Below are 24,707 nucleotides of genomic sequence, written 5' to 3' on the forward strand. Positions count from 1 at the left end.
ATTCTCACATGTCTCTGAAATTGGAAAGGTTGACAGTGGGCTCAGTAGTTCTGGTCTGTTTAGCAAGCAGTGTATCCCTGGGATCTTCCCAGAATTGGCACTAGAGGACTAAGTTATTCCACTTTACATCTGCATATTCTACCTTACATCTGCAATGGTGAGACAAACTTAGATGACATAACTGTCTATCTTATACCTCCCCCCATAGATACACCCCTAGGCTCTGGAGTGATAATACTAGACATCTCTCAGAGGGTAGAGCCCCAAAATTCATAGCTCAGAACATTTAGGCAGCCCAAATAACGGCCTTTCAAGAGAGAGCTAGATCCATGGAAATTACTTATTCTTCTGCCACTTCCATCAGTAAAGGGACCAAGTATGAACATCATTCCAATATACATGTACACCAGAAGTTCAGCATTCCTGCAAACAGATGCATGTGGAATGCCTGATAAGCTCTCCAGGCAGTGACAGTGACTGTAGGAACAGGAAGGGTTTTGGCAAGCACAGCAAACAGTGCCAAGCATCTTTCTGTGATCACTTGTGACACACAGATGTTGGGAAGTATTGCCAGCATAGGGAATGGCAGGGAGATATTGTTGCTTTTGCTTACAAGGGAAGGACATGAACTCTGAAGATAGATGGTCTCTGGAACTGTCCAACTTGGAGGAGTTAGCTGGGCAAGGGTTGAGTTCCATCCAGAGCTAGGCATGCAGTCCCCTTCACTGTAGTACCCACCATCACAATGTGTCAGACCCGGAGTTAATGCCAGAGTGTACCAGAGGAGATGCTGGTCAAAGTCTTAAAAACCAGTTCAGACATGTTAAGTGAAAGCTAGACTCACAACAAGAGCAGAGATGCCAAACCAAATGAGGGTGGTGTGGAGCCAGAAAAGCAGAAAGCAGAGAACCACAAGAAGAGGCAGGCAGAGAAAGGTCTGGCCCCATTCTTGAGATAGTACAGGCAGTGTCTACATTTTTTTAGGGATGCACTGAGCTCATTTAATGAATCTCCAATAGGATAGATGCCTTGGGGATACCACGCTACGTTTAGGACAATAGCAGGAACACGTAAGTAAGCCATGTTGGACACTAAGGATTACAGCAAGATAAGAGGGAATCATAATTACAGTTCCTATGTCCAAAACCAAGATGACAAGGTCTTCCTTTCTGCCTTTTTAAGTTAAATTAGGTAGGATTGCTTCTCTGGGTAGAGCCCAACACACTGTTAGCAGAAAGTAAAGTGATTAAAAAAGCTTAGGAGAAATTGTGTATGCCTAAGCATTAACTAGGTTTTGAATTAGTATGATAGTTCTTGGTCTTCCTCCTCCTCTTCTTCTTCTTCTTCTTCTTCTTCTTCTTCTTCTTCTTCTTCTTCTTCTTCTTCTTCTTCTTCTTCTTCTTCTTCTTCTTCTTCTTCTTTTTTTTTTTGAGATGGAGTCTCGCTCTGTCGCCCAGGCTAGAGTGCAGTGGTGCGATCTTGGCTCACTGCAACCTCTGCCTCCCGGGTTCAAGCGATTCTCCTGTCTCAGCCTCCCTAGTAGCTGGGATTACAGGTGCCTACCACCACCTCAGCTAATTTTTGTATTTTTTTTTTAGTGGAGATGGAGTTCCGTCATGTTGGCCAGGCTGGTCTCGAATGCCTGACCTTGTGATCTGCCTTCCTCGGCCTCCCAAAGTGCTGGGATTACAGGCATGAGCCACCATGCCTGGCCGGTCTTCTTTTTTAAAAATGAAAGATTGCAGCCGGGCATGGTGGCTCATGCCTGTAATCCCAGCACTTTGGGAGGCCGAGGCAGGTGGATCACAAAGTCAAGACATGGAGACCATCCTGGCCAACATGGCGAAACCCTGTCTCTACTAAAAATACAAAAATTAGGGCTTGGTAGCGTGCGCCCGTAGTCCCAGCTACTCCAGAGGCCGAGGCAGGAGAATCACTTGAACTTGGGAGGTGGAAGTTGCAGTGAGCTGAGATCACACCACTGCCCTCCAGCCTGGGCGACAGAACAAGACTCCATCTCTAAATAAATAAATAAATAATAAAAATAAAAGATTGTGATGAGTGTATTCTCAAGTGAGGAATTTTTAGTTTGTTTTACACATATTCACTCATCTATCAACAGGTGCTTAGTAACTTTTTTTATTATGCTATTCTAGGCATTGCATTAAGATAGTGGTTCTCAAACTTTTGAGGCACAAGACTCCCTTACACTCATAAGAATTGTTGAGGCTCCATAAGAGGTTGTGCTTACATGGGCTATATGTATTTATATTTACCATATTAGAAATTAAAACTGAGACTTTAAAAATATCTGTTTAGAAATCATAAAACCATAACTTGTTAACATAAATTGCGTATTTTATGAAAGATAATTTTTCAAAACAAAAAATTAGGGAGAAGAGTGGCTTTGCTTTACATTTTCACAATCTCTTCAATGTCCGACTTAAGAAAAGTTGGATTCTCACACCTGCTTCTGCTCAATCTGTTGTGATATATTGCTTTTGCGGAAGTACATGAAGAAAATGTAGTTTCACACAGACATATACTTGGAAAGGGAGGAGTATTTTAATAGCCTTTGGAGTAATTGTGGATATTCTTGATTCTACATCAAAACCCAACAAGGGGAAGTTTCCTGAAGGTTGGTTGCATTGTGGAATCTGAAACTGTTATCAGTGAACTTTTCAAAACTTGGTTACATTAAAATCCATTGGTCTATCTTGCACTTGGAATGAGCCTATAACCTATGCCTAATTTTTGTGGTACCATGTATTGGTCATTTGGAAAATGTTGGTTCACTGAATTATACAGATCTTCCAAATGTTGACACATTTTACTATACAGTATCAAAAAATTGCATTTGTTAATGTCACCACCAATCTCACCAAGAAAAGCCCTTTATTAAGCTTATGGTGTTGGATATAAGTTTTTCGAAATTCAGATTTTCACTTGAATGTTATAACTGGCAACAAATGCTATCACTTTTTGTCCTTGAAGTGACAGGGTCATTCCATTCGCTTTTCATAAAATTTCTGCCAAATACCCAAGGCTGAATAAACATAGATTGTCTGTTGTTCTTCCAGGAAAAGATGTAGAAAAATAAGCTGAAAGTTTTCAATTCCCACTGAAGGAATTGAGACTTTATAAATAAGAGAAAAGTTTCTTGAGCAAGACAGTAACATAATTAAAGAAATATATTAAGGAAATTAATATGATGATTGTAAACAGGGTGAATTTCAGTGAGAAGACTGAGATTTCTGGGTGGGGATACAAGCTAATAACTGTGCTAAACCAAAATTATATTGGCTGTTTAAAAAAACAGAAAATTATAGTGTGTCCATGGGTGTTTTATTACTCTCATAACTTACACAAACATTATATACATGTGCTCTACTATATTATGAAATATTAATATGAGAAAGAAAATGACATGGCATGCAACCCCTGTAATATACCTTTACCATCTATATGAGTAAATTTTCCTAACATGAGTTAAAGTAATTACTAGCATGAAATTTCTTTCCCTAGGTACCTCATCTGTCTAAAATAAACTGACTTGGAGTTTTCAAAAATGTCTCTTTCTAGCCTAGTGATGTCTTTATCATCAGAAAAACATTATTCATAGTTATACTTCATGTGGCAATCACCTTAAGTGTTAATTTAAAATTTTTACAGATGAGTTTATGATAGATGATATTTTATAAAGTAATAATAATAAATCCATGCCCTCATATGTTGATAATTTTATAAAATTTTAAAATTATGTTTTATTTTACAGGTTATATTATCACTGAAATACCATCACTTTCACAGGATGCCATGACTACCTTACAGCAAATAGAATTAATTAAAAACTTAAATTTGAAACCTGATATTATAATCAATATAAAGGTAAGAATATTAATTGTTTTGCTAGTACAGTAAACCATTCTTTTTGATAGTAGTTAAATTCAAGGAATGCTTTAAACATTTTTAAGTAGTTATGGAGATAGTAACTTATGCATCAATCACAGGAACTGAGTCATACTTTCTCATCGTTCTGTGCTCTTGCTCCTACAGCTCCATCCACATGAGATACCTTCTTGCCTCTTTACCAGGCTTCATCATAGCCATCCTTTGAAAGTCAGTTAAGGCATCATCTCTTTAGAACTTTCCCTGACAACTACCCTGCTCCACTACCTCTCTTTCTTTCTCTCCCTTCCACACCTTACTTATCATAAGAGAGTTAAATCTCTCTCTGATGACCATTTGTGGTGCTTTCCCCTCCCTATCATGTTACTCACTTACTACATTATAATTATCCATTTTCCTCCTAGACTCTCTCTTACTTGAAGGTAGGAACCATGTCTTGTTCATATAAACATCAACCAGTATACTATGTGATACCTAGTGGCACCTAGTAAGTTTACTAATAAAATGAAAGAATAGACACATGGCATGAATGTATGAATGTTAAAGAACACTACTATATTATGAGTTAAAGCTTGGTCCTGTTCCTAATTCTCTCTTTTATTGTTAGAATTTGGTCAATCACATCTAGAAGTCTTCATTTCCTTTTTACAAAGATGACAATAGCTGCCTTATAGGGTTGTAATAAGAATTTAGTAAGGTGGTATCTTCTTGTTTATGTCAAAACGAATGATAAGCTTTTGTATCCATACTTTGCCAGGGTTTATGACAGCTCAAATAAATGAGATGGTTGTCAGCTCAGATGCTGGGACCCAGTGGAGTGTCAGGGTCAGCTGTGCGAGAGAGGTAGCCTTGCAGTTCTGAGTGTGGTGTAATCTGCAGCCCCAGCCACCACTCATGGCCAGGGCTCAATCACAATTGCAAGTGAACTTGAGAATGTCACACATGTGAATGTGGACATAACAGAGAGAAAACCACATATAAAACTAAACCACATATAAAAACTAAACTGAGGAAAAGACAGATTCAATAGGAAATTAAGATCTAGTTGAGAGAGAGCACACAGATATACAGGCCAGAAGACCCCAAATGGTTACGAAGTTTGGGTCATAAATTTGGTTCTAGGTTTGATGAACTAAAGTAAAAGGGGAAATGTGACCAGTTATAAAATTCACATTGTCCATGAGAAGACAAGCCATTCCTCAGGCAAAACAAGACTGCCATTGAGAATGAGAGAAATACCTTAGATGGGTCTTAATATAAGAGACTGCTTAATGTAGTGAATAAAGTCCTTAACCCCATTCATGTTATAAGTGTGATCGTGAAGTGTCCTATGGCAGTTTCTACAGGGTAACCAGAGTATCACCAGAGGGCGTAATGTGAGACAGAATTCAGTGCAACACACACTTTTTGGATAGTTTGGCCTTATTGGGGAGTAAGCCTGGAATTTTTAGAGCAGAAGCTCTTAGCCTGAGATCCATGAAGCATTCATGCACCTCTTGAAATTATACATAAAACTTTATGCATATATGAACTTTTCTGATGCAAAAATCTATGGTTTTCATCATATTCTAAAGGATTCTGTGCTACCAAAAACCTGGTTAAAGTCTAGCAATCTACTAGAGCATTAGTTATCAGAGAGTGGTCCCAGAGCAACAGCAACCAGAAGCTTGGTAGAAATGTAAATTCTCAGGCCCTACCCCAGAACTAAGAACCAGAATCTGTCAGATGGAGCCCAGCTATTGGTGTTGCAAAGCCCTCCAGGTGACACTGAGCACTTCTGCTCTGAGGTATATGCTTCAGACTCACACTTTCATTAGTCACTTCCTGCAAATGAGAACGGAGACAGCTGAAGGAGATAGTCCTTGTCAAGGTCCTAGAAGGTGGGTATCCTGGGTTGTAAAACAGATGTTTTTAAAAAGTTACCTGAGTAGGTTGAAATTTTTTTGTGAAAAATTAGGAAGCCTAACAAAAGTCTTACCCCAGTAATGACCCATCCCATCTCCAGCTAGAGATGGCATGAAGAAATCAGAAAATGAGCAATGAAGGTTCCAACGTTCCTGGCTTCCTTCGTTTCTCAATGTGTGGTACGTGAACTGCTGGCATCAGAATCACTGACGATGCTTGTTGAAGAATCTAAGCCTCACTCCAAACTTAATAAATGACAAGAGGAGCTGTGATCAATTTAACAAGCTCCCCAGATAGAGTTACATGCTCATGTATCAGAATCACTGCCTCAGAAAACCATCCAGATTTTTTTTATCCTGAAAAACATTCAGAGCACAATTTACAGCCTTAAACCATCATTATCATTAATAATGCACCATAGACCATGGACTACAGTCAGAAGGCCTGGTTCCAAGTTGCAGTTCCTCCATGTGACATTGTGATCTGAGATTGGTCTCTCAGTCTGCCAGAGCTATACTTCTCTGACCTGCAGAATGGCTTTAATCATAATTTGGATTGCTTATCTTATAGGGTTAGTTGAGAATTCAGTAAAATCAAACATGTGAAAGCACTTTGGAACAAGAAACTTGTAGACTTTGGTTTTGGCTTTTTTACTACCTAGATTCGGTTTTCTCATTTACAAAATATAAATGTTATACTAGAATAGATGATCTTTCAGTCCCATTTATGACTGGCATTGTATAAAATACCTCACCCATAAAGCTATAAGTGATAGTAAATATTACAAATAAACAATATTTTTTATTGGAAATATGTGGCTATTCCCCCCATTTTGTTCCATTCTTAAACTTTTCAAGCTAATCATATAATTCTGTGTACCTTTGCAGAGTTAACTGATTTTCTATTCCATTTCTCTACTCTTTCTACTTTTCCAATCCTCTTTCCTCGTCTTAAGACTTGTAATGCTTTTCCACCTATATTAATTTTGGACAAATAAAAACATATAGCATAAAATTAGTGTCTGAGCCTCTCTTGGCATGTAACGAAACCTGATGCAAAATGCCAGTCACAACATTGCATTTGCTTAGGTTTTAAGGGAATTTTTTGGTTTATGTACTGTACAATATATTCAATAAATACACACGGAATTAAAAGCATATTCAAAATGTTTTAAGTGATTTAATAATGTTGTTTCTTAGTGTCCTGACTATGATTTGTGCCAGAGAATTTCTGGGCAAAGACAGCACAATAGTACGGGATACATATACAGTAGAGACCAGTGGGATCCTGAAGTCATTGAGAATCAGAGGAAAAAGAAGAAAGAAACCCAAAAAGACAGAAAAGGAGAAGAAGAGGAAGAGGAGGAAGAGCAAGAAGAAGAAGAGGTAATATCTCAATAGGTAACTACCATACACTACACTTTTAAAAATTGCTATAATTAAATTAAATGATGGTATAGGTAATAGGAAATAGCAGATGCTACACATTTTCTTTACATTTTTATTGAGTTTGGAGGAAATAAGCAAAAGTCTTTCATGTTTTCAAGGATTATGAGATGATAATCTTGAAGTCAAGTTTAGCCTTCCTGTCAGTGTAGATGTGTCTCTATATTTCTGATGTTCTGACACCCAGTGTGCTTCATTTCATAACGGTGGAGTTATTGGTCACCTACTATGTGTCAAGCACTAGGCAAGGTAGAATAAGAAGTTAGAGCATTTCTTAGTCTATTTTCTGTTACCTACAACAGAATACCTGAAACTGGGTAATTTATAAAGAATGACTTTTTTTTTTTTTTAATTTAAGCTTCAGGGGGTACATGTTCAGATTTGTTGTATGGATATATTGTGTGATGCTGAGGTCTGGGCTTGCACTGAACCCATCACCAAAATAGGGAACACAGTACACAACAAGGATTTTTTCAACCCTTCCCTTTCTCCCTCCCTTTCCTTTTTTGGAGTCCCTAGTGTCTATTGTTCCCATCTTCATGTCTATGTATACCCTGTGTTTAACTCCCACTTATATGTGAGAACATGAAGTATTTGGTTTTCTGTTTCTGATAATGGCCTCCAACTGCATCCATGTTACTGCAAAGGACATGATTTTATTCTTTTTTATGGCTGTGTAGTATTCCGTGGTGTATGTGTACCACATTTTCTTTATCCAGTCCTCTATTTATGGGCACCTAGATTGATTCCATGTCTTTGCTGTTGTGAACAGTGTGCGATAAACATGAGAGTGTAAGTGTCTTTTTAGTAGAACAATTTATTTTCCTTTGGGTATATGACCTGTAATGGATTGCTGAGTTGAATAATTCAGTTTTCAATTCTTTGAGAAATCTTCAAACTGCTTTCAACAGGGAATGAACTAATTTACAACTCCACCAACAGTGTATGAGCATTCCCTTAAGAAAAGGAATTTATTTCTTATAGTTATGGAGGCTGAGAAGTCCAAAGTTGAGGAGTCGCATCTGGTGAGGGCCTTCTTGCAGGTGGAGACTCTCTGCAGAGTCCCGAGGTGGTGGTGCATCACATGGTACAGGGGCTGAGTGTGCTAGCTCAGGTCTCTCTTCCTCTTCATATAAGACCACCAGTCTTACTCGCATAATAATAAATTAATCCATTAACCCATTAATCCATGAATGGATTAATCCTTCATGGGACCTCATAACTCAGTCACCTTTTAAAGACCCTACCTCTCAATACTGCTACATTGGGGATGGAATTTCAGCATGAGCTTTGAAAGAGACAAACATTTAAACCATATCAGAGCAATAAAGGACTAAATGTAATGTGGGGAGCAAAGTAAACCAGGCATCATTCAATTTGTGAAGCTAACACAACCCTGATTTCAAACTCTGACAAAGAGAGAATGTGAAAAGAAATATGTAGCCCAATTTCACATGTACACATTGTTATGACAATTCTAAAGTAAATACTACTAAATATAAGCAATAGGGCATCAAAATAATATTTTTGTCTTCTAAGGTTTTGGGCTAAAAGAGAATCTTTTACCATGACTTGGCAAGAAAAATTGATATTAAGAAATGTATTAATAGGTGATGGTCTGGATATGACCCACTAGGGTGGGAAGGGCCATAGTTGGCCAATACCTGCCCTAGTGAAATATGCCTGTGATTGATTATTTCTATTAGGGCCTAGACGCTGTGAAGTCAGATGTTAATTTATAGATAGACACATTGCAAATTGTTTCTCCAGTAGAAAAAGATAACCCCCAAAGGTTACAGCTTTATCGTCCTATAGGACATTAAGCAGCCTTGTATCTAACTTTGCAATTTTATTTCAGAGATTAGAAATACTTTCACCTTGCCATTCTACTGGTCCCCTAATTAATGGGTTAGATAAATCTTTGAAATGGGTATTCAATTTTTAAAAAGTGTTAACATAATAAAGCCCATTTAAAAACATAATCTCACCCATGTAAATAAGGCGTTAGATAGTAACCAGCATGAATTCCAGATTTTTTCAAATAAAGGAAAGCCTCATAGCAAGTAGGAATAAAGTGTGCCACTTTAGCATAAATAAAACATACCATCTTAAATCAAAGCCAATGTAGCCCTCAAATGGTGAGATACAGGGGTCACAACTCACTTAATTTTAGGGGACAGGTAGGTTATGTCCATTGGTGATATCGGCCAGGGATTACATAATTGGGAAGAGGGAGGATTGGGGTAGGCTAACACTGCATTGTGCAGTATGATAGCCACTAGCCTCACATGGCTATTTAAATTGAAATCAATTAAAATTACATTAAGTTTAAAATTTAGTTACTCAGTATCTCTAGCCACATTTCAAGTGCTCATTGGCCAAGTATGGCTGTGGACAGTGGAGCTATGGAACGTCTCCATTTCTGCAGAAAGTTTCATGCTCTTCAGAGGACAACTGACTCTTGGCTCCAGCCCAGCCAGCTGTTGCCATGTGGAAATGCTGGCCCATTTTTACCAGGGAGGCCATCTTTTCCAGGGAAGCCAAAAGCAGGTTTTAAAATAGATGGGAGTGGCAATTAGTCTGAAATGTTTACAACACAATGTTGGCCAGTGCTGTGGGAGATGATCAATTTATATCCTTAGACTAGACTCAGCCTCTGGGGTCTGGTTTGCATGATCTCTGCCTAGTGACACAGCCATGTTCAGAAGTTAGATGAGCAGACCTGCCACCTGCTGAGATCTATGGCCAACATGAAGGTGTGTTCATCCTACATACACACAAATCGAAGCACTGTCCTTGAATTGCTACAACAGCATTGTAAATGTTCTCTTGGCTTTTGTTCTCTTCAACCCTCCCTATCCCATTCCACTTGTTACAGAAGCCAGACTCATTTAAAAATATATATAGATAACCCTCAGTGACTTTCCATTGCCTTTGGATTAAAATCCAAACACCCTCATGTGGCTTGCAAAGCCATGAACCCAGCCTCTCTGATCTCAATTCTACCTACTCATTGTATTCCAGCCACATTAGCCTTCTAGCTAGTCGTCTTCAACTGTGCTAAGCTCATTTCAGCTTCACGCCTTTGCATTTACTGTTTCCTCTCTCCTCTGCCTACAACACTCTTCAATTCATCTTTATTCCTTCTACTCATCCTGGTCTCACCCCAGGTATTACATCCTCAGAGACCCTCCAGCAAGCAACTCTCTAACCTAGCGCTGTGCAATAGAAATGTACTGCTAGCCATAAGTGATTTTAAATGTGCTAGTAGTCATGCTTTTTAAAAGCAAAAAGAAACAAGTGAAAGTCATTTGAATAATGTATTTTATTTAATTGAATATATCCAAACATTTTATTTCAACTTATAATCAATATAAACAAGTGAAAGCCATTTGAATAATATATTTTATTTAATATATCAAAAAATTTTATTTCAACTTATAATCAACATAAACATTCTGAGAATGACATGTTCTATTTTCATCTAAGTTTTTGAAATCTGGTATGTATTTTATATTTACAGCATATTCCAATCACACTTGCCAAATTTCAAGTGCTCAATGGGAAAATGTGGCTAATAACTTCCATGCTAGATAGCATAAGTCTAGCCCCTTGCTCTGTTTTATTTTCCTCATAGCACTTATCACTTTCTGAAATTACGTTACTTTTTTACTTACTTATTATCTGTCTGCCCCACTGAATGAAAACTCTATGCAGCAGAGACTGTCTCCAGTGCCTGATAGTGGGTACTTAATACGAAGCTGTGTAATCGCTGAATGAATGAATGCCAGCGTGCTAGCAAAGCCCTCTACTAGAGAGAAAAGAATGGTAGCATCTTTCGGAAAAGATGTGTATTGAGCCACTTTGAAATGTATAACCTTTGGTCCAGTAATTCTACTTGTAGGAATTATTCTAAGGGAAAATATTAGCCATATAAAGATTTATTTACGAAGCTACTTATTGCAATATTATTTGTAATTGTGAAAAGCCTGAAACATTGTTGTCCAACTGTAGAGTAATTAAATAATTGTACATTCAAGGAAATTAATATATTATTTGACCATTAAAATAATACTTAAAACAGGTTATAAAATGGCTTATATAGAGAATATGGCTCAAGTAAAATATGTATATGTGTACATTGATAAAAATGGGAAAGAATGAATAATTAGCATCATAAATATGATATGGAACACTGTTCCCTCTGCCTTAAAATGTTCTTTCTCTAGAAACTTGTGTGGTAGTTCTCTCTCCCTCATTTCCTTCAGATTTCAACTCAAATTCCATTTCTTTAGATAACCCTTTCATGACCACTTGATGTAAATAGCATCTTCTCCCACCACTCTTCATCCATGCTACCCTGCTTTATTTTTCTTTCTAGTACTTACCACCACCTAATATGTTATATATTTATTTGTGTACTTGTTTATGCTGCCTTCCTCAACTGCAGTGTGTGTGAGTGCTATGAGCCCAGGGTGTTAGTTGGTTTCGTTCACTGTTCTATCCCAAATCCTTAGAACAGCGCCTGATGCATAGAAGGCACTCAATAAATACTTGAATGAATGAACTACAAGCTCAGGTGTTCACAGGAAATCTAACCTCTCTATTTTGTCTCTAAAAATCTGATGTTCTTCCCCTACTCGTCCCTACTTATTGGGGAGCAAACAGACATGAGTAAATATCCAGGTTAATTTAAAGCTTTATTCCATCTGATGAAGACCCCTTAGGAGTCTTCCATTCTCTTAAATAAAAATCCTTAATCTCTAATCATCCCCTACCCCTGCTTCTCACCCCAAAATGGTATCTAGGTGTAAGGAGTGGAGAATATGGTTTGTAAATTGAATAGTCATTGACCTAAAGATATTTGAAATCTCTTCTTTTCCATTTAGGCGTTTATTGCCGAAATGCAGATGGTGGCTGAAATTCTTCATCATCTAGTTCAGAGGCCTGAAGATTATTTGGAAAACGTTGAAAACATTGTTAAGCTTTATAAGGAAACAATTCTCCAAACTTTAGAAGTAAGAACAAAATATATCACTGAAAATGAATATTGATATTTGTGTTTCATCACTGGTTAAATAGCTTTCACATGTCTTCATCCCCATGTATTATTATCTGTCTGATTCTCCCCTTGAACTTTGTAGAAAGCTGTTAGAAAAAGGCTTCCATCCCAAAGACTGTTTCCCAGAACAATATTGTTTTACTCTTACAAAGCAACTCTGTTACTGCAAAGTAATAAATGAACTACATTTTTCAAAAGCTAGTGGGGAAATTCCTTTATGGATGGGGGTTGGGAAATTCATATTAAAAGACTATGTTATAAAAGCATTTTCAATCTGTAAGTTATAGCTTTATCAAAACAAATGTGCACTTCAGGTGCACCTTTTGTTTAAAAGGTAGAATTTGTTATGCTGATTGGTCTATGGTTATCCCATTATATGTAAACATGGTAAGACCATTATATAATGTAATAGGAAGGATTTAATTAAAATAGTATTCTAAAAGTATGATGACTGAGATTACAAGTATGTGAAAAGCATATTTTATATGGTAAAAAGTCCAGGTAAGACTCTACCAAATATAATCATTTGTGTTGGAGATTTAGTCAACAAACATTTATGGAACTTGCACATTTAGCCAGACACTATGCTAAGCAACAGAACTATGAAGACAAATAAGACACAGTCCTCCAATTGCCTGTTCCCATATGATAGAGAAACTAAAGAATGTGTTTCATGCTGTCTCACAATGTTTATATTATTTTAAAGATAAATGAGTGGATCATTTTCATTCTCAGCATCCATCCCCCAAAATGGGAACCACACTTAATTGCTTTCGTATGTATGACTTCTATTCCTCCCCATCTCTCCTGTCACTGGCTTATAAACGTAGCTTCTGAAACGTGAAGTACGTGACTATCAATAACATCCTTTCTTCCTTCAGTAAAAGCATCCTGACTACTCCTTAAGTGGCTGGCACTGGGTATGAAATAAAGCCAAATTAGAATCAGATTCAGAAATTAGAAAATTATATTTATGGGGGGGAAATGCAGAGGTTATCTTTTTAGTACAAGCACCAGGTTATATTTCCTCACATTGCTGGTGCCCAGTGCAGTGCCCAAAGTCTGGCAAGCAGTAAATGCTTAACAAATGTTGATCAGCACAGATGACAAGATACAAAGGAAAAAGAATGATAGCTTTAATTTCATTAAATATACAACTTCCAGAAATTAAATAGATAAAACCAGACTCAAACTAAAAGACAATAAACTGGAAAAAAATATTCACATTAACTATGATGAAAGATTTAAAGCTTTGATATATTAAAAGGTCATAGAAATGATTTTTTAAAAGCCTGTAAGTTCACTCTTTCCTGAGATAAATGGACAACAAATATGAGCAATTAACAAAACTGAAGAGTGATAAGCCTGTAGAAAAAATGTTCAGCTTCACTGATAATAAAGAAATGCTAATCTAAGTAATGAAATATCATTTCCATGATCAAAATTTAAGAGATGAACAGGTAGTAAAAATTCCTAATGCTAGCAAGGGTATGGTAAAGAACTCTTATACCCCAAATATGAATTTGTACGGCCATCCTTTGACAGGTTGTCCACAAAAACACCCAGAAGTAGAAAACATCTAGACGCTGCAGCAAAATGTAGATAAGAATTAATTGCCCTAGTGCAACAAAGCAGAATTTCAAAGCCAAGAACCTAGACTTTAGGCCTACATGATACTTGCTGAATAGCCAAGCAGTTGCCTTACATATTGAGGGAGGAGAGCCAGAAAGGGTAAGACCCTACAATTCTAGTCTTCTCTGACCTGGCTGAGATGTTACTTCGCTTTTAGACCAAGACCACTAAAGTTTAGTGTATCTCCAAGAGATACCAGGAAAGCAAGCAGGAGCAAACTGAGCTGCATCACTTTCTGGTATATGTTCTGCCCACTGCTTCAGGGCTAAGCCAACACCACGTGCCCATTTGGGCCTGTCTTTGAATCCCAACTCAGCTCCTGGTGCAGGTGTCCATTGCCTTAAGAGTGTTGATACTCTACAAATTAGTAGTTCACTCTTAAGATTGAATCTAGCTTAAGGAAACAGTAAAAAATATAGAACAGGCTGGGTGCGGTGGCTCATGCCTGTAATCCTAGCTCTTTGGGAGGCCGAGGTGGGTGGATTGCCTGAGCTCAGGAGTTTGAGACCAGCCTGGGCAACATGGTGAAACCCCATCTCTACTAAAATCCAAAAAACAGCTGGGCATGATGGTGCACACCTGTAATCCCAGCTACTCGGGAGGCTGAGGCAGGAGAATTGCTTGAACCCAGGAGACAGAGGTTGCAGTAAGGGGAGATTGTACCTCCAGCCTGGGCGACAGAGCAAGGCTCTGTCTCAAAAAAGAAAGAGAGAAAGAAAGAAAGAAAGAAAAATATATATATATATATATATTTATATATATATAAAATATGTGTAAAACAATGTGATGTGAAGCCTTGTTCAAAACATGATTATTTATGGGTAAGTGAATAATGCTGGTATAATCTGTTGTCAGTCTAGAGGAAAACATGTAGAATCTAACCTCGCACAATATTGTGAAAAACAAAATACACTGGATAATTAAAGAGATGATTTGGTTCAAACTTGCAATAAGGAGAATGTTCATTAATAAGGACCTTCTAAAAGAAATGGAAGCAAGCTGGATTTTATGGAAGCAGATAAACAAGGGAGCCATCCTTGAGTCATGAGAAAAGATGGAGACAGACTTTATCTGAGTCCTTGAGGAAGGATGGAGATGGGTCTTATTTCTCAACCATCCCTACTTTCCAGGAACACAGGGCTCAGAATTTAACACTGTTGATGTACAAAAATAAAATCCAGTAGATATTGGATTTTTTTTTTTTTTTTTTTTTTTTTTTTTTTTTTTTTTTTTTTTTGAGGCAGAGTCTCACTCTGTCGCCGGGGCTGGAGTGCAGTGCAGTGGCCGGATCTCAGCTCACTGCAAGCTCCGCCTCCCGGGTTTACGCCATTCTCTTGCCTCAGCCTCCCGAGTAGCTGGGACTACAGGCGCCCGCCACTTCGCCCGGCTAGTTTTTGTATTTTTAGTAGAGACGGGGTTTCACCGTGTTAGCCAGGATGGTCTCGATCTCCTGACCTCGTGATCCGCCCGTCTCGGCCTCCCAAAGTGCTGGGATTACAGGCTTGAGCCACCGCGCCCGGCCGGATTTTAATATTAAAAATAAAAACAAATGGTAGAATAAAATTTAGAAGAATATTAATATAATCTTGAGATAAGGAAAATCTAATTTAGGCCAGGTATGGTGGCTCATGCCTATAATCCCAACACTGGAGAGGCCAAGGCGGGCAGATCGCTTGAGCCCAAGAGTTCAAGACCAGACTGGGCATCATGGCAAAAACCATGGTGAAACCCTGTCTCTACAAGAAAGAAGGAGAGAAAGAGAGAAAGAGAGAGAGAGAGAGAGAGAGAGAAGAAAATCTAATTTAAACAAGAAAGGAAGTCTACAAGTAATGAAAATATGTATTGATTATTAAAATATTTTATCTTGCTGACGATGCCATAAATACATTCAAAAGATAAATCATGGAAAGGTAAACTATTTGCAATCCACCTGCCAGATAAGGGTTAAAAACTTTCCATGAATGTCAGAGAAAAGAAACAATCCGATAGAAAAATGCATAGAGGTTATGATAAGGCAGTTTACAGAGATGCATATCTGAATGCTGAACCTCGCCACAAGAATAAAAAGTAAAATAAACTGATTCCATCTTTTAACTCAGTTTGGCAGAAATTTAAAAGCTAAAATAGCCAATGGTGGCAAGAAGAAATGAACCTTCTCATACGTTGCTGGTTAGGGCTTTGAATTGCCACCACCTTTGGAAAACCAACTGGCTATACCTACCTGTATTAATATTAAAACCTACTTTTGCCAGGCATGGTGGCTCACGCCTGTAATCCCAATACTCTGGGAGGCTGAGATGGGTGGATCACCTGAAGTCAGGAGTTCGAGACCAGCCTGGCCAACATGGTGAAACCTCCTCTCTACTAAAAATACAAAAATCAGCCGGGCCTGGTGGTGGGCGCCTATAATCCCAGCTACTCGGGAGGCTGAGTCAGGAGACTCGCTTGAGCCAGAGGGGCAGAGGTTGCAGTGAGCCAAGATCGAGCCACTGCAGTCCAGCCTGGGCAACAGTGAAACTCCATCTCAAAAAAAAAAAAAACCCTACTTTTAAAAATCTGGCCCATATATCCAATATATGAGGATATACTAAAGGATGCATGTTCTCTGTTACTGAACATTTATATGTGTGCGTATATTTATATCAATGAGGTGAATGCTTATGTAAAGAAACCCACCAGGTTGGGCGGGCAGCATGGAGGAGTAGGGAGAAGTCGTGTTAACTGTTTCTATGTACTTTTTTGCATTCCTTCACTGGTTACAGTTAGTACAAGTTATTTTGGTAATTATTAAAGAAGAAAGTAATTTTTAAAACTTCCATAAAAAGAAATGCTTGAAAATAACTAATAAAGTATTGTAACATACCTAAATGTCAAACAGCAGAGGAATATTAAATAGTGCTATATCCACAGTACATAATCTTATAAAACCACTAAAATGTTACATTGACAGTGATATTATAAAAAGTATAGGGGAAGGTTAGTTTTAATGTTAAGTGAAAAAATAAGCTCCATTATGATTTTGAACTTACAAAACAATTTTTCATGGCATGAAAGATGGGAGGAAAACAGTAATAGTAGTTACCTTTGGGGGCTGGATGAGAGATCAATTTCTACTTTTCTGGGTTTAAAAAAAATTCCATAAGAAAAAAATGTGTCTTAAAATAATAAAAATACGTTGCATCTTTTTTTTTTTTCTGGCTTGAGATTTTTTTTTTTTTTTAATTATACTTTAAGGTCTAGGGTACTTAAAGTACCCTATAGGCAGCTCTTTAGTGGACACTGAAGAAGCCAAAACAAAGTCAGAAAATGTCGTCCACAATCAAGCTGCTAAAGTTGATGAAGATGGTAACAAAGTGAATTGCTAATCCCACGTTTGTGGATCTCATTTTCATTTATTTCATATTTAATTATGTTTATATTTATGCTTAAAATTACCCCCAAAATTGGAAACTTCAGGAGGAAAAAAGCTAAATTTTTCCTTGTGGATTTAACCTGAACAACTATAGAAAAGAAGTCAATTTACTAGAATAAAGAAGAAAACATATAAATGGGGAGTCAGATACAATTAGAGCCCAAAGAAAAATGTTATCATTATCATTATCATAAATTCTTTTTTCTTTTTTATTTTTTATTATACTTTTAAGTTCTAGGGTACATGTGCACAACATGCAGGTTTGTTACGTATGTATACATGTGCCATGTTGGTGTGCTGCACCCATTAACTCATCATTTACATTAGGTATTTCTCCTAATGCTATCCCTCCTCCAGACCCCACCCCAAAACAGGCCCTGGTGTGTGATGTTCCCCGCCCTGTGTCCAAGTGTTCTCATTGTTCAGTTCCCACCTATGAGTGAGAACATGCGGTGTTTGTTTTCTGTCATTGCCATAGTTTGCTCAGAATGATGGTTTCCAGCTGCATCCATGTCCCTACAAAGGACACGAACTCATCCTTTTTTATGGCTGCGTAGTATTCCATGGTGTATATCTGCCACATTTTCTTAATTCAGTCTATCATTGATGGACATTTGGGTTGGTTCCAAGTCTTTGCTATTGTAAGTAGTGCAGCAATAAACATACGTGTGCATATATCTTTATAGTAGCCTGATTTATAATCCTTTGGGTATATACCCAGTAATGGGATCGCTGGGTCAAATGGTATTTCTAGTTCTAGATCCTTGAGGAATCGCCACACTGTCTTCCACAATGGTTGAACTAGTTTACGCTCCCACCAACAGTGTAAAACTGTTCCTATTTCTCCACATTCTCTCCAGCGTCTGTTGTTTCCTGACTTTTTAATGATCTCCATTCTAACTGGTGTGAGATGGTATCTCATTGTGGTTTTGATTTGCATTTCTCTGATGACCAGTGATGATGAGCATTTTTTCATGTGTCTGTTGGCTGCATAAATATCTTCTTTTGAGAAGTGTCTATTCATATCCTTTGTCCACTTTTTGATGGGGTTGTTTTTTTCTTGTAAATTTGTTTAAGTTCTTTGTAGATTCTGGATATTAGCCCTTTGTCAGATGTGAAGACTGCAAAATTTTTCTCCCATTCTGTAGGTTGCCTGTTCACTCTGATGGTAGTTTCTTCTGCTGTGCAGAAGCTCTTTAGTTTAATTAGATCCCATTTGTTTATTTTGGCTTTTATTGCCATTGCTTTTGGTGTTTTAGTCATGAAGTCCTTGCCCATGCCTATGTCCTGAATGGTATTGCCTAGGTTTGCTTCTAAGGTTTTTATGGTTTTAGGTCTAACATGTAAGTCTTTAATCCATTTTGAATTAATTTTTGTATAAGGTGTAAGGAAGGGATCCAGTTTCAGCTTTCTACATATGGCTAGTCAGTTTTCCCAGCACCATTTATTAAATAGGGAATCCTTTCCCCATTTCTTGTTTTTGTCAGGTTTGTCAAAGATCAGATGGTTGTAGATGTGTGGTGTTATTTCTGAGGCCTCTGTTCTGATCCATTAGTCTGTATCTCTGTTTGGGTACCAGTACCATGCTGTTTTGGTTACTATAGCCTTGTAGTTTAGTTTGAAGTCAGGTAGTGTGATGTCTCCAGCTTTGTTCTTTTTGCTTAGGATTGCCTCGGCAATGCGGACTCTTTTTTGGTTCCATGTGAACTTTAAAGTAGCTTTTTCCAATTCTGTGAAGAAAGTCATTGGTAGCTTGATGGGGATGGCATTGAATTCATAAACTACCTTGGGCAGTATGGCCATTTTCACGATATTGATTCTTTCTATCCATGAGCATGGAATGTTCTTCCATTTGTTTGTGTCCTCTTTTATTTCCTTGAGCAGTGGTTTTTAGTTCTCCTTGAAGAGGTCCTTCACATCCCTTGTAAATTGGATTCCTAAGTATTTTATTCTCTTTGAAGCAATTGTGAATGGGAGTTCACTCATGATTTGGCTCTCTTTCTGTTATTGGTGTATAGGAATGCTTGTGGTTTTTGCACCTTGATTTTGAATACTGAGGCTTTGCTGAAGTTGCTTATCAGCTTAAGGAGATTTTGCACTGAGACGACGGGATTTTCTAAATATACAATCATATCATCTGCAAACAGGGACAATTTTACTTCCTCTTTTCCTAATTGAATACCCTTTATTTCTTTCTCCTGCCTGATTGCCCTGGCCAGAACTTCCAACACTATGTTGAATAGGAGTGGTGAGAGAGGGTATTCCTGTCTTGTGCCAGTTTTCAAAAGGAATGCTTCCAGTTTTTGCCCATTCAGTATATTGGCTGTGGATTTGTCATAAATAGCTCTTATTATTTTGAGATACATTCCATCAATACCTCGTTTATTGAGAGTTTTTAGCATGAAGGACTGTTGAATTTTGTTGAAGGCCTTTTCGGCATCTATTGAAATAATCATGTGATTTTTGTCTTTGGTTCTGTTTATGTGATGGATTACATTTATTGATTTGTGTATGTTGAACCAGCCTTGCATCCCAGGGATGAAGCCAACTTGATCGTGGTGGATAGCCCTTTTCATATGCTGCTGGATTCGGTTTGCCAGTATTTTATTGAAGATTTTTGCATCGATGTTCATCAGGGATATTGGTCTAAAATTCTCTTTTTTTGTTGTGTCTCTGCCAGGCTTTGGTATCAGGATGATGCTGGCCTCATAAAATGAATTAGGGAGGATTCCCTCTTTTTCTATTCATTGGAATAGTTTCAGAAGGAATGGTACCAGCTCCTCTTTGTACCTCTGGTAGAATTTGGCTGTGAATCCGTCTGGTCCTGGACTTTTTTTGGTTGGTAGGCTATTAATTATTGCCTCAATTTCGGGAGTCTGTTATTGGTCTATTCAGAAATTCAACTTCTTCCTGGTTTAATCTTGGGAGGGTGTATGTGTCCAGGAATGTATCCATTTCTTCTAAATTTTCTAGCTTATTTGCATAGAGGTGTTTATAGTATTCTCTGATGGTAGTTTGTATTTCTGTGGGATCGGTGGTGATATGCCCTGTATCATTTTTTATTGCATCTATTTGATTCTTCTCTCTTTTATTATTTATTAGTCTGGCTAGCAGTCTGTTTTGTTGATCTTTTCAAAAAACCAGCTCCTGGATTCACTGATTTTTTTGAAGAGTTTTTTATATCTCTATCTCTTTCAGTTCTGCTCTGATCTTAGTTATTTCTTGCCTTCTGCTAGCTTTTGAATTTGTTTACTATTACTTCTCTAGTTCTTTTTATTGTTATGTTAGGGTGTCAATTTTAGATATTTCCTGCTTTCTCTTGTGGGCATTTAGTGCTATAAATTTCCCTCTACACACTGCTTTAAATGTGTCCCAGAGATTCTGGTATGTTGTGTCTTTGTTCTCATTGGTTTCAAAGAACATCTTTATTTCTGCCTTCATTTTGTTATTTACCCAGTAGTCATTCAGGAGCAGGTTGTTCAGTTTCCATGTAGTTGTGTGGTTTTGAGTGAGTTTCTTAATCCTGAGTTCTAATTTGATTGCACTGTGGTCTGAGAGACAGTTTGCTGTGATTTCTGTTCTTTTACATTTGCTGAGGAGTGCTTTACTTCCAACTATGTGGTCAATTTTGGAATAAGTGTGATGTGGTGCTGAGAAGAATGTATATTCTGTTGATTTGGGGTGAAGAGTTCTGTAGATGTCTATTAGGTCAACTTGGTGCAGAGCTGAGTTCAAGTTCTGGATATCCTTGTTAACTTTCTGTCTCGTTGCTCTGTCTAATGTTGACAGTGGGATGTTAAAGTCTCCCATTATTATTGTGTGGGAATCTAAGTCTCTTTGTGGGTCTCTAAGGACTTGCTTTATGAATCTGGGTGCTCCTGTATTGTATGCATATATATTTAGGATAATTAGCTCTTCTTGTTGAATTGATCCCTTTACCATTATGTAATGGCCTTCTTTGTCTCTTTTGATCTTTGTTGGTTTAAAGTCTGTTTTATTAGAGACTAGGATTGCAACCCCTGCTATTTTGTTGTTGTTGTTTTCCATTTGCTTGGTAGATCTTCCTCCATCCCTTTATTTTGAGCCTATGTGTGTCTCTGCACGTGAGATGGGTCTCCTGAATACAGGACACTGATGGGTCTTGACTCTTTATCCAATTTGCCAGTCTGTGTTCTTTTAATTGGGGCATTTAGCCCATTTACATTTAAAGTTAATATTGTTATGTGTGAACTTGATCCTGTCATTATAATGTTAGCTGGTTATTTTGCTCATTAGTTGATGCAGTTTCTTCCTAGCATCAATGGTCTTTACAATTTGGCATGTTTTTGCAGTGGCTGGTACCGGTTGTTCCTTTCCATGTTTAGTGTTTCCTTCAGGAGCTCTTGGAAGGCAGGGCTGGTGGTGACAAAATCTCTCAGCATTTGCTTGTCTGTAAAGGATTTTATTTCTCCTTCACTTATGAAGCTTAGTTTGGCTGGATATGAAATTCTGGGATGAAAATTATTTTCTTTAACAATGTTGAATATTGGCCCCCAGTCTCTTCTGGCTTGTAGAGTTTCTGCTGAGAGATCTGCTGTTAGTCCGATGGGCTTCCCTTTGTGGGTAACCCGACCTTTCTCTCTGGCTGCCCTTCAGATTTTTTCCTTCATTTCAACCTTGGTGAATCTGACAATTATGTATCTTGGGGTTGCTCTTCTCGAGGAGTATCTTTGTGGCATTCTCTGTATTTCCTGAGTTTGAATGTTGGCCTGCCTTGCTAGGTTGGGGAAGTTCTCCTGGATAATATCCTGAAGAGTGTTTTCTAACTTGGTTCCATTCACCCTGTCACTTTCAGGTATACCAGTCAAACTTAGATTTGGTCTTTTCACATAGTCCCATATTTCTTGGAGGCTTTGGTGATTTCTTTTTATTCTTTTTTTTCCTAAACTTCTCTTCTTGCTTCATTTCATTCATTTGATCTTCAGTCACTGATACCCTTTCTTCCACTTGATTAAATTGGCTACTGAAGCTTGTGCATGCATCACGTAGTTCTCGTGCCATGGTTTTCAGCTCCATCAGGTCATTTAAGGTCTTCTCTGTGCTGTTTATTCTAGTTAGCCATTCGTCTACTCTTTTTTCAAGGTTTTTAGCCTCCTTGCAATGGATTCGAACATCCTCCTTTAGCTTGGAGAAGTTTGTTATTAACGACCTTCTGAAGCCTACTTCTGTCAACTCGTCAAAGTCATTCTCCATCCAGCTTTGTTCCGTTGCTGGTGAGGAGCTGCAATCCTCTGGAGAAGAGGTGCTCTGGTTTTTAGAATTTTCAGCTTTTCTGCTCTGGTTTCTCCCCATCTTTGTGATTTTATCTGCCTTTCATCTTTGATGATGGTGACCTACAGATGGGGTTTTGGTGTGGATGTCCTTTCTGTTGATGTTGATGCTACTCCTTTCTGTTTGTTAGTTTTCCTTCTAACAGTCAGGATCCTTGGCTGCAGGTCTGTTGGAGTTTGCTGGAGGTCCACTCCATAACCTGTTTGCCTGAGTATCACCAGTGAAGGCTGCAGAACAGCAAATATTGCAGAACACCAAATGTTGCTGCCTGATCCTTCCTCTGGAAGCTTTGTCTCAGAGGGGCACCTGGCTGTATGAGGTGTCAGTCGGCCCCTACTAGGAGGTGTCTCCAAGTTAGGCTACTGGGGGTCAGGGACCCACTTGAGGAGGCAGTCTGTCCGTTCTCCGAGCTCAAACTCTGTGCTGGGAGAACCACTGCTCTCTTCAAAGCTGTCAGACAGGGACGTTTAAGTCTGCAGAAGTTTCTGCTGCCTTTTGTTCAGCTATGCCCTGCCCTCAGAGGTGGAGTTTACAGAGGCAGGCAGGCCTCCTTGAGCTGCGGTGGGCTCCACCCAGTTCAAGCTTCCTGGCCACTTTGTTTACGTAGTCAAGCCTCAGCAATGGCGGATGCCCCTCCCCCAGCCTGGCTGCTGCCTGGCAATTTGATCTTGGACTGCTGCACTAGTAGTGAGCAAGGCTCCATGGGCATGGGACCCACTGAGCCAGGCATGAGATATAATCTCCTGGTGTGCTGTTTGCTAAGACTGTTGGAAAAGCATAGTATTAGGGCAGGAGTGTCCCGATTTTCCAGGTACCCTTGGAAACGGCTTCCTTTGGCTAGGAAAGGGAAATTCCCTGACCCCTTGCACTTCCAGGGTGAGGTGATTCCCTGCCCTGCTTCAACTCACCCTCTGTGGGCTGCACCCGCTGTCCAACCAGTCCCAATGAGAGGAACCAAGTACCTCAGTTGGAAATGCAGAAATCACCCATCTTCTGCATCGATCATGCTGGGAGCTGTAGACTGGAGCTGTTCCTATTCGGCCATCTTGGAACGATCAAAATACGTTGTGTCTTCTAAATGATGCTAGTATCTATGTGAAGAAAGTCTGTGACTTAAATTTTAATCAGATGCTTCCATGGTTTGAAAACCAAATAGCAAAGCTATGAACGTATGCAGATAGATGCCCCAAAACATTTTGAATTGGAAAAAACATTAAGGCATCAATGTAGAGAAAAAAGATTTTTTTAACAGGAATATAAAATTCATGGAGAGAAGATTAGTTTGAGCTTTTGCAAAAGATCTCTTGAGCATTGAAAATAACATACATTATAACATTTATAAGGCAAACAATTTACTTTAAATATTTCTGTATAGTGTATTAAGATTCTGATCTTGTATTCCATTTTTCCAGTGATCCTGTATTATAAAGTTTATTTTCTATTAACTGCAGGAAGTAATGGCTGAACACAATCCCCAGTATCTCATTGAGCTAAATGGAAATAGACCACCAGAGGAGCTCTTTATGGTGAGTGCAGTGTTCAGCAGGAATGCTTCACAGTGTGGAAAATTTAAAAGCTATTGACAGTATTGTACTTCTTTTAATAAACAGAAGTATGTTTATATTTAAACACCATTTATCTTTGAACAATTTGTCTTGACACTTAAAATTTTGATGCTCTGTTTATTCATCTGTCCATTTAAAAATCAAAACTACATTCGAATTTAAAATCTCTGTCAAAAGGTGCCTCACAGAAAAGTAAAAGCAATGGTAACCAAAAGCACACAAGAAGATGCTGAACATCGTTAGTCATTAGGGAAAGGCAGGTCAAAACCATAATGGGGAACCCCTTTTACCTTCTAGGATGACTAAAGTAAAAACAAACAAACAAACACAAAACAGAAAATAAAAAGTGTTAGTGAGGATGCAGAGAAATTGGAACCCAAAAATGTTTTACAAAAATAATTCAATAATACAAAAATGTAGTCATTATTTCTTAAATGCCAAATAAGTGTCTGGCATTATAATGGGCT

General features: G+C 38.2%; 1 protein-coding gene across 1 annotated transcript in view; it reads left to right on the top strand.

Annotated features, from left to right (window-relative positions):
• The window catches only part of AK9 (adenylate kinase 9), a 184,121-nt gene that overhangs the window by 16,775 nt on the left and 142,639 nt on the right, over positions 1–24,707 (top strand). Inside the window, exons 6-9 of the mRNA XM_030928725.1 lie at positions 3,776–3,888; positions 7,014–7,199; positions 12,149–12,277; positions 24,127–24,201. Of these exons, the coding sequence (XP_030784585.1) occupies positions 3,776–3,888; positions 7,014–7,199; positions 12,149–12,277; positions 24,127–24,201 (503 nt within the window). The remainder of the gene's footprint in view (positions 1–3,775; positions 3,889–7,013; positions 7,200–12,148; positions 12,278–24,126; positions 24,202–24,707) is intronic.

This window comes from Rhinopithecus roxellana, chromosome 4 (genome assembly GCF_007565055.1).
Source record: "Rhinopithecus roxellana isolate Shanxi Qingling chromosome 4, ASM756505v1, whole genome shotgun sequence".
Classification (NCBI taxonomy): domain Eukaryota; kingdom Metazoa; phylum Chordata; class Mammalia; order Primates; family Cercopithecidae; genus Rhinopithecus; species Rhinopithecus roxellana.